Source organism: Aulonocara sp. 'chitande type north' Nkhata Bay, linkage group LG18 (assembly GCF_057382095.1).
Source record: "Aulonocara sp. 'chitande type north' Nkhata Bay isolate Kocher_YH1m ecotype deep benthic linkage group LG18, A_spYH_male_GT1.1, whole genome shotgun sequence".
Taxonomy (NCBI): Eukaryota; Metazoa; Chordata; class Actinopteri; order Cichliformes; family Cichlidae; genus Aulonocara; species Aulonocara sp. 'chitande type north' Nkhata Bay.
In genome coordinates, this window is record NC_141361.1 from 15,665,664 (window position 1) to 15,676,733 (window position 11,070).

At 39.3% G+C, this 11,070-nt stretch overlaps 2 protein-coding genes across 2 annotated transcripts in view; one reads left to right on the forward strand and one right to left on the reverse strand.

Moving 5' to 3' along the window:
- The first annotated feature begins 4 nt into the window (after positions 1-4).
- LOC147308250 (von Willebrand factor C domain-containing protein 2-like) lies at positions 5-4,293 on the forward strand. The gene is made up of 3 exons (XM_086273249.1): positions 5-793; positions 1,669-1,798; positions 2,073-4,293. The coding sequence occupies exons 1-3, from the start codon at positions 437-439 to the stop codon at positions 2,261-2,263; spliced, it is 678 nt and encodes a 225-aa protein (XP_086129375.1). The 5' UTR covers positions 5-436; the 3' UTR covers positions 2,264-4,293.
- Positions 4,294-4,872: 579 nt separating this feature from the next.
- The window catches only part of b4galt2 (UDP-Gal:betaGlcNAc beta 1,4- galactosyltransferase, polypeptide 2), a 231,101-nt gene continuing 224,903 nt past the window's right edge, over positions 4,873-11,070 (reverse strand). The window contains exon 8 of the mRNA XM_086273247.1: positions 4,873-10,644. Within this exon, the coding sequence (XP_086129373.1) occupies positions 10,494-10,644 (151 nt within the window). The 3' untranslated portion in view covers positions 4,873-10,493. The remainder of the gene's footprint in view (positions 10,645-11,070) is intronic.

Consider the following 11,070-nt stretch of genomic DNA (forward strand, 5'->3'; position numbering starts at 1 on the left):
TAAAATAAAAATAAATACAAGACTAAACAGATAAAGCACAATAAGAGCAAATTTAAAGGCGCAGTAGGCTTCAAGTATCACACAAGGCCACGAAGAACTCTTGTAGGAGGCTGAAGTCGTGCGTGTTAAACTAGGGAGGGACAGGTTTCAGCTTAGTAACGTTAAGGGCAAGCATAGCAGTGAAACTTTCCCCCTCATGCTCCCAGCCTCCACTCCCTTCCGGACTCCTTGCCTTGCAAAAGTGTGCGCAGACCCGGCAGACCGCTGTGGAGAGGTTCAGGATTTGGGGGGCTTTGTTTTTAACAATCTAACGAAGAAAAGGTTTTGTTTGTTTTTTCAAATCTTGGCTGATCGCTCTACTAAACCCAAGTAGGACTACAGTGCAAGTTTCCCTTCACTAACGAACTTTTACTCATTTGGATTAATCAGATAGATTATGGAAAAGCTTGTGAGAGAGCGCCTTTCCTTAGCGCGCGGGATACGCACGGTCCTTCTGGCACTCGTACTTTGCGCGCAGGCTTGTTTTGGCTTTTCGGTCGCTGGACAGCAGGAGAGCACCTGCGAGGCCAATGGCAGCATTTACTACATGGGAGAATGGTATTTCCTGGACTCTGATCACTGCACTCAATGTGAGTGCACCGCTGAGGGCTCCGTGTGTGCCCGCACTGAATGCACCTCTCTCCCAGCTGCATGTATCCACGTTAGCCACTACCCCACCGACTGCTGCCCCAGGTGTGAAAAAATTGGGTGCGAGTATCGAGGGGTGGTGTACGAGCTAGGACAGAACTTCCAGGTAAGTCAGTGCCACATAAATAAACATAACCTATTGGAAAGGTCTAAAAATGTCTTTTTAGGCCTAATTTTTTTTTTTTTACACTTTTTCTATATTTACTTTGATATACGTTTGTGAATCATCAGGCTTTGAAGAAAATGTAAGAGGGTTACAGGTGTGCATTGGTTGAGACGTCCATCGATAATAGTTTAGTTTTGTAAGAATAGTGCTCAAAGTAGCTGCAACTATTTAGAAAATGGCCTACAAGTGAAAATGTCAGCATCGTCATCCTAAAATGAAGCACCTTAGTGCGCTTATGTCAATAGTATTATTTAAGTAAATCTTTTTGACGTCAAAGCTGTAGTAACTGTACTGTACTGTAAATGCATCACAGCAATAACAGTGTACAAGAACATTATAAGAATACATTATTCGAAAGAATGACTTGAACACTAATAATAACAACACTTAATAGAAGCTCTAAAATGTAATTATTATCTAAATAATCTGAATATCATAGAGATATTCTAGTAACACAAGGGAGCACCAGTTGGTGTTTAAACTTTGGGTCTTCTGGTCTCGCCCCATTGTTCCCAATCGTTGTCTCTGAATGCATGTGTCAGAACCAAATGAGGATGAGCTTTGATGAATACTAAAGCCTAAACCAGATATCCGTTTGTATGTAATGATTATGCAGTATTAAATTGGAGGTAAATGGCGCCCCCTTTTGAGTTGGTACGAGGATTAGTACACGCTTTAAAAAGGATACCATTATACATAATTCGTGTGCTTGCTAGGAGTGACTAACCCGCATTTACATCACGAGGAGATTAGGAAATGATCCCTGCTGGGTTTCAGTGTATGCGTGTGTTTGTGTCGGTGTGTGTGTTTTCCAGCCATCAGAATGTGAGCAGTGCACTTGTGACAGTGATGGCATTGCCCGCTGTCTTGTGGCAGATTGTGCGCCTCCACCATGTGTCAACCCTGTCTATCAGCCTGGGAAGTGCTGCCCTGAATGCAAGGAGGGTATGTTAAAAACACAGTTTAATAAAAGTAGAAAGTTAAAAAAAAAAAACACTCACAGACAGCATCACAGAGAGAACATTTATCTTTTTTTTTTTTATAATTTGAGCACAGTTTTCAAATGTTGTCATTTAGACCCACTCTAGTGTGGTCTTGTCTTGTTTTTGAAAATTGGTTTAAAATAGGGATGAGTGTAGTTACACAATGCTATCCATTTGACTGATTATGTGTAGTATCTGTTAAGTTCCAATTACCTGTTCTTCTCTTCTCCCCAAAGGTCCTAACTGCTATGTTGATGGATCACGCAGTAAAGTGATTCCTGCAGGAGAGCCCATCTGGGTTGACTCCTGCACCAAGTGTCGTTGTCACGACGGCCAAGATGCTGGTTACTGGGAGGGAAACCGCCTCGCCACCTGTTCCCGCCTCAGAAACTGTAAACCTCACCAGCCGCCCACCCAGAAAAACTGATTCTCTGTCAGTAGGTAGACTGTCAGAGGTCTACATTTCTTAAAATACATGTTGTTTAAAGAAGCAGTATGTTAATGTACTGTACAGTACTGTGCAAATGTCTTAAGCCACCGGTTCTTTCTTTTTCTTTTTGCTAGAAAAATGGGAAATAGCTGCATAGATTTATTTAAACTTGTGCAAACACACATAGAAATACATAATAAAAGGCAAAAACAGAGTTTGTACTATGCAGTGGAAGGGCATCTGTCAAGGAGTGAATAACAGATGGATCAGCTGAAAGGCCACATACAACTCTCAGGTCCTGTGTCAGGTCTTTGCTGGACTTTAAGATGCTGTTTATATGCTGCAGATTTTTGTTTGAGACTGCCACTTTTCCTCCACTTGTCCAGTTCCTCAAATTCCTTAAGTTCACACTGCACACAATGTCAAAATATGACAAGTTTTCTGCTAGAAGTTCTTTCGGACCTTCGCTTCTTGTTGGTGCAAAAATACTATTTTCTGTCTCTCAGATTGTGTTAACTTTGATATTTTTTGTATCATGTGCCTAAACATATGATTTTAAATTTGCTAAATTGTCTCTTATCTAATCTCTCTTACACTGGTTCATCTCTTGAGTTTTTTATTTTATTTTATAAAAGACCGCCCTTCAAAAATAATCAAAACAGCAAAGACCGTCCAAAACGGTCCAAAGAAAAAAAATTGCAAAGCCTCTCAAAGTTTGGAGAACTATTGCTCAGACCAATTTGAAAAATTACAATAAAGCCTGCCTACTTTGAAACAAAATATAAAGAATGACATGTGGCTCAAGACTTTTGCACAGCATTGTACCTTAGGCAACAGGACAAGGATACCTAATCCAACATTTCAGTGTAACAAACAACACTAAAGCTGTCACTGACAGGACACTAGCTGAGAATTATAAGAACTTCAAAAACACAAAATTAGGTTCCAGTAATGTTGTTTTGAATGGACAACAAACACTCCAACACTTGTTCCCAATACCTGCACTACTACAGAAGAATCTTTAATGAAACAAATCTAACAGGAACAAGTAAATTAAACGACCCTTGAGTAGTGGCCTTCCTATCATGATTGGTGTTTTTCTGAGAGAGAGAGATGAGTGGGCTATTGCAGACCTTGGGGAGGACCAAGGAGGTATTTCAAGCATCAGAACAAAGCCAATGTAATTATTGGATGACAAGAAATGATAATTGACCTGTCACCAGCTGATGCAGCAGTAAAATGCATGCATCACTGTGATGCAATTTAGACTAGGAAACAGCAGAACGGAGCAATAAACAACTTTGTGTCTGTTCTATAAATATTGTAGTTCAATTTCCATGCTAATTGAAATATAATGTATGAGAGTATGGCCTGACATATGACTGTACAGTAGTTGTAGACAAGTGTAATATTTGAAAGCAGGGGTTCATTTAGGAGAATGTGATTTGTACATGTACACTGTAGAGCAGAAAAAAAAACATCAATCTGTAACTCGCAGCTTTGCTCATTTTTCACAAGAAAGGTGTAGCTTTGATACAAACAACCTTCTACATTATTTGCACTCTCCAAGTGGAAAATTATGATTTTCTGTTTTCAGAATGAAATGTAGCATGAAGTATATTGTCTTTTTTTTTTTTTAAACAGAAACATTGATAGGCAGCAGGCCTACCTTCTGTAATTTGTCATCATTTCTCACTTTGATCATGAGGGACATTTCATAGAAAAAAAACAAAAGTGATTTCAAGTTTAAAACTCTGTGTTTACTGCTTTGACATTACATAATAATCTCGGGCTGCTGCTGCCTGCATCAGTGCCATTGATCCATTGTAGCTAAATATCATTAATAAGCAGACGCTGTGTTTGTATTTCACAAAATATGAAAGAATTCCTACAAGTGCAGCTTTCAATTTACTGGCTGATATGAAGGGAACTGATGTGATGTGATGCTGCATACCTTTTTTGATAATCCATACAGGTGTGCAGAGAAAATGTGCAAAGATTCTTCAAATTAAAACTCCTTTTTCATGCCCATTAAACTTGTCTGTTTTGAATTGCTTCTTTTTACTCCGAGTGACTAATTTACTGTGCTTCTGTCTGTGAGGACACCTGCCCGATGCCCCTGCAGAGCTTTTCTGCTGACAATGGGAAACAAGCAGCTTCCTGGAAAAAAAACAACAACGATAAAGAACCAGTAAACTAAAACAACAAGAGGACGAAAAGGCTTTCGTGTTGTCGACTTAACTAGAGGACAGAATTTAATTCAGTTTTATTTATATTATTATGAGCAATATATGTGGGAAGTGACAGTGGGAAGGGAAAACTCCCTTTTAACAGGAGGAAACCTCCAGCAGTGCAAAGCTCAGGAAGGGGCAGTCATTTTCCGTGACTGTTTGGGGCTGAGTGGAGGAAGACAGGTCAAACAGAGTATAAGAATAGAGCCTGAGAACAACTAATGAATAAATGCAGAATGGTGTAAAAACCTACGAAGGGTGAAGAAGAAGCACTCAGGAGAGAAAAGAGGAAAAAAGTCTGCAGAAGTTCAACTGGACTGTTTGAGATCAAGAGGAAATATTCAAAGAAACATGAAACACACCATCATCACAGGATCTTTTTAACTGCAGATTTATTGATTGTATAGAAAAAGTAGGTTTGATATGATTTAATGCATTCTATATAAGATATAACATTTTCAACATTCAATGTACAAAAAGAAAAAAAACCATACAGGTACAGGAAATCTTTAAAAACACCCACAGGCCTGAAAGTCCCGTCTGCCATCGGCAGCAGATGAACAAAAAAAGTATCAGAAAAAAAGCGCTTTGAATAGTTGAACCACCAGGTTTACCTGACAGCTGGAACAGCTTCAAAAGTCAAAAAGTCCAACAAGAAACATCAAGCACTCCTCGTGGTTCTTTCAAATACTACTTATGCTAAAGTTTCTTCTGCTGATTTTTACATCTTTAACCCACATTTTATACACACTGCACTGCACCCATCCCTCTCCTGCTTTAAATTATACCTTTTTTCAACTTTCTGTCAACTTCTCATCTCATAAAGGCTTCCCAGAAGGATTGATCTTACATTTAAAGGGACACTCCACAAATTTTACAGTTCAGTCTATTTGTTTAGGTGTGACTTGAAATACCACAGTGCCCATGAATTCCTGCTGCCTTTGCCATCGAGGAGAAGGCAGCTGGAACTGTGTTTTGAACTCTAGTTCAAAGTGACTTAAAAGGTGTTGAACCCACTCATAGTTGATCCACAGTTAAGGGCAGAGCATGCAACAACATTTTAAGCCCATGCAAAATGAACCCAGCGAATATGAGTCAAATTCTTTATTAATCTTTTGGTAAACAGGGAAGTAATTTTAATTCTTTTTAAAGGGTTTTTTTCTTGACTGCCCAAAATGTCCAATTGCACTTACCAACTCTATGAAAGATTTTTAAACTTCTATTTTAAAGCTAACCGCACAGCTGGGATATGTTGGCCGGAGTGGCCACAACTTTACAAAGCACATTAAATTGCTGCACTGTCCCTTTGATATGGCGAGAATGATGAAAATAGTGATGCCATCATTTTATCTGCCTTTAATCTTTGATTATGTTTAGATAACACAACAGGTTTATAAGACAAATTTTTAAAAAAATGATGACTGCATTAGAATTGAAACTAGTCCTTAAAATGTCATCCCACATCCCTCAACAATGACTTAAAAGAAGAACATGATATAGAGGTGAATGAATCTGTAATATTGCACTGCGTGAGCTGTAAACACTTTAGAGAAGGGATCGTTGTTGACCCCTGTGTGCAGTCTGACAACACAAAAACTCACCAGGAGACTACTGCTTAAAAAACAAAAAAATAGGATCAAAGCACAGAGAGAAAAGTGAAAAATAAAATGACGACATCCAAAGAGGACATGAAAAGAAGGGAGACAAGGATGGGGATGTGTGCCGAGAAAGAAGAAAATGGAGATACAGTAAGTGGCCGGGACTTCACAGACTCAAAGAGAGGCCCTGTCAATATCTATTGAAAGTCGAAGCACCCTTGTGAGGCACGGCTGCGCCTGAAGTGGGTTCATCACAAAGCACAACAGTGTGCCATTGCCACAAACAACCTAAACTGGCAGAGTACAAAAGAAGAGGCATTGAAAAGGGAGATGGTGCAAAAAAAAAAAAAAAGAAAAGGGGAGGGCTGGACAGTTTGAATGAACATGTGTGCTCGGGTGTGTGTGTGTGTGCAGAAAAGAGCGTTGATACCTTCCAATAAGCTTGAGGCAAAGATAACAGAGAGACAAACAGATGGGAACAGTTTTGCCTCAAGGCTAACCAAAGAGGAGGCCAACGGTGCTCGATTTTCACCAAAATAAAAGCCCCAAATTGTTCTCTGTGGTTCAAATTGCAGTCGCAAGACTTTATGCAAACCCCCTGCCACTTTCATGAAAACATACTACAAATGCTTTCTTTATTTTTTGCACCGAAACAAACATTTAAATATTTTCAATCTCAAAACACACATTTCTATCGCGTCATCTTTGCCCAAAAGAAAGAATTCAAGATAACCTTCCCTTCCCCTTAGCACACATCACTTCTAAAGGCATCAGTTTGGCGTTTAGGCGTCAACAATAACAACACTGACAGTACAGACCAGGAAAAGAAAACAGAGGAAGAAGAAAAGCAAAGCATCAAAGTACAAAACAGTCAAAGACTTCAATGTGGTGATGGAAGAAATGACAGATGTAAACATGAGACAAAAAGTTCCAGAACTTTAAATAAAAAAAGGATTAATTTAGCCCATCGATTGTGAAATCTGAATGCGTGATAAAACCGTTTAGCATGTAGGCTTGACAGCTGATGTTGATAAAATCTGAAGCAGCAATAGGGACGTCAGTCATACTGCTCAAACTGTAACTTCTCATTACTGCCCTAAAATTAACAATTTCCACCAGCACCTTATAATTTCCTCCGTCCGGATATGATCGTCTCCTGCTAAACGATTGACAGGAGAGATAGCAGAGAGATAAAACGGCATATTAATATTATAGTATCAACGGACTATTAATGAATTGTGACACTTAAAAAAAAAAAGACTACCAAGTTAGATTGTAGGCTTAAAAGAGACCTTGAGAATTATTTCACCTTGTCCTGCCCGTGGAGCCGCTTGTAAATCTTACAAGAGTCAGCTTTTGTATTCACGCTGCTTTTTTCTCATAAAACATAACTGACAGCTCATTTCTTCGACATCCCACCGAGCAAAAACCTGTTCAAAAGACGGCGGGATGACGGCGGGAGACAATTTTGCCAGATGTCTGAACGACATCAAGATTTGGTTAAAAAGTAAAGGATGAACAGCAGGATGACATCAATCCACTGATGAACAGATCGATGGATTGATGTCCCTTTTTTGTCGATTGTTGTTTTGTAGATTCAAACATGGAACCTTCTCGTTATGAGGCTGCGGCGCTCATCCTGCTCCTACTGTGCTGCTCTAGCATGCTGGAACAATGTGTTTAGCCTCTCCAGAGGTGTACACAAATACCATCACTATGCAACACACAATGAGAATAAAAACATCATTTACATGTGTATACACACTTGAAGTTCGGTCCATAATTTGTTGGACAAAGACATAATTTTTTACAATTATGTGCACAGTGCAGTGGGTTTTAATCAATAGGTGGCTGAAGTGCAGACTTTCAGCTTCAAATTCCAATTCAAGGGGTTTAACAAAAAGTTTGAATCAATGGCTTAGGAATTACATCAATTTTTTAAAAACTATTAACCAAACCAGCGTAATTTTAAAGATTTTTTTAATACTTTCATGAAACTCCTTTGCAGTCAATAACTGCTTGGAGTCGAGAACCCAAGGACATCACCAAATGCAGTGTTTCCTCCCTTGAGATGGCTCGGCTTTTACTACAACCACCTTCCACTGCTGCTTGTTTGTGGGGCTTTCTGTTTTTGTATTTAATAACTGAAAAGCTCTGTTGGGCTGAAATAAGGTCACCGACTTCGTCATTGAAGAATCTCTAATTCCTTTGCCTGTAAAGGAAAAACTCTTGGGTTGCTTTCTCAGATTGCTTTGGGTCATTATCCATTTGCACTTTGGTTGAATCTGAGCAGAGAGCATAGTGTGTACACTTCACAATTCACTTGTGTAATTAGGGGTCTTAGATCTTGTTATAAGACGTCTGTATTTCCATTCATGAAGGTGTCTCATGATTGTGGACTTTGACAATGATACCATTACCTCCTTGAGTTCATTCTTGATTTCGTTAGACAAGAAGTTGTTTTTCTTAACATCCGTGTTATCATTCACTTTAGTTGTCTTCTTTGTCTTTCAGGCCTTTTGGTGTTGCTGCGCTGGTCAGTGCATCCATTGTTTTTAAGAATGAACCAGACTTTTGATTTGGAAAAGGTTTTTGCTGTGTCACTGATAGGTTTATCTTAGTTTTTCAACCTAATAATGGCCTCCCTCACTTGCACTTACATCTCTCTTGGCGTCATATTTGAAATTACTTTGAAGAGCTGTAACTTGAGATATTATGTCTGGTTCACTTGTTGTGAAAAAACAAGATAACAGACCTCACCTGGCCATGAAACTGCCTTTCAGCCAATTGTCCAAATAACTTTGAGCCTTTGAAAAATTGGGGACGGCATATAAAAGTGGCTGAATTTCCTAAATGGTTAATGCAAAACCTCTGCAATGCAATCAGATCTGGATTGGGTGATTTAAAACCACTGTGGTGGTATACAAATGACAAAATCTGTGTCTTTGCCCAACAAATTTTGCACATATCTGTACAGGTTGCCCAGTAATATTAGCCTATTTGGTAAAAAACGTTCACTTTTGGACCAAATTTAAAACTTTTAAGACACCCAAACAAAACAAATTTCACCCCCTGACTTTTCAACCAAATTTAGCGTTAACAGTGACATTAGCTAAAAGAAAACCAACACCAGTGGATGTCTGGAGCTTTGGGGAATACTGTATATGCAGAAAATATGGTAAATTTCCAATATCTTTTAAAGGAGTATTAGCTCAATGTTGACTTTAAAGTGCATATTAGCAAAATAAACTGAAAAAAAAGAAGTTTCCAGAAGTATAATCTCCTTATGTGCTGCAGGGGGTCAAAATCATAACTGAGCTGTCAGTATGTATCAGACCTGCTGTCTTCAGTTCTTCCATTTGATTTCAAATGCTCTCCAAAGATAGTTTCAGTACACTGCATACAGGAGAAACCCTTTCATCCTTTCAGTTTATTTACTGTTGTTGAAAAACTCTCAACAAGTCAGCTTCTGCTTCCAGAGTTTAACTTCATATATATGTATAAAAACAGAGAACAAAAAGAGAGTTCCCGGTCGTCTGTAGCGGCTGACAAACGTGTTTCATCAGCATGTTCATGTGTCACCAGCACTCATTTGAGTCTTCTGCTGTAGATGCAGGCACAATACACATTCATTAATTGATAGCAGAGGGTTTGATTGAGTAATTAGATCCAAACAAGTCACTCCCTGACGAAAATGTCCAAAGCAAATTGTCTGTTAGCATCACAGGACAAGAGACGCTGATGTCTCTGATATGCAAGCCGTTAGACACAGTAACACAGTTCATCACTGCATGTCAGTACGTTGTGGTAATGTTACAGCTTGACTCCAGGGGCTGTTAATGCGCACAAAGTTAGTTCTTTCTTGCATTTTCAAAGTATGCATGAAAACAGTCTGTGCGTTTTCTCATGGAGACAGTTTTAAGACGTTACGAGAAATCCATCGTCAACATTTAAGAAAGTGTTACGTGACACACCAGCAGTTCCTGTCAATGCTCGCTGTCAACATGCCATCGGTTGCCCTCCAGTTTGATAGGAAAACTTAAGTTTGACGCCACTGATAATCCACCTTTGGTCCACAAGTTATTCATTCTGCAGTCATTGATTGTTACAGGTGTGATAGCACCCACTGTCTGCTTCAAGAAGTTGTTGGTGGAAAGAGCCTGAGTCCTAAAAGAGAGAAATATCAAGCTGAATAGAGTGGAAACAAGGCAGAAAGAGACACTATGATGTGCTTGCGACAAGTTTTGCTCTCTTATTTTCAATTTCATATTCTTTCAGATGCCTGTGAGACACTCTCAGTTTTCTTTCCGTCCTTTAAGTTCTCTTCTTTCACATCTTCCTCTCACTAGGCCAGTTGCATCCTCCCCCACATCGTCCACTTTCTCTCTTTCATTTCTTCTAGCCCTTAATGGGCCGAGGTGGTGGCTTGCCGATCTCCACGGAGATGTTCGTGTACAGAGGATACTTCTTGACTTGAACCAGTCTGTAGGTCAGAGAGCTGATGCCGTCCTTCTTCATTGTGTTCTTGGTGTTCTGTATTTTGTTGAATCTAATGGAGTAAATGAAGAGAGGGAAGGAAGGGCAGGGAGAGAGCAGGAAATGAAGGAGACAATCAAGAATATTAGATTCAGTTCAGTGTAAGTTAAAAACAAAACAAAAACAGGAGTACCAGATAAAAAGTACCAGGTACCAGGTTACAGCCCAAGTTCGGTTACAGTTACAGCAATGCTGCAATGTGGATGAGAAAATATAAATCAATCGTTTCTTCTCGTCAACTGTTTTTTTTATTCTACGAAAAGCAACCAGATGCCTGACACACTGCTAAGGACTTTTGCGAGATCTCGCAAAAGTCCGTCTTAATTTTTTTCCCGTATATAACCTTTGTATATTTGCAAACCCTTAAAACTGCATCTGAAAGTTGTGCCAAGTTTGGTCATTTTTTCCATCCTCTAATCCAATTCCGGGTTGCGGCGGC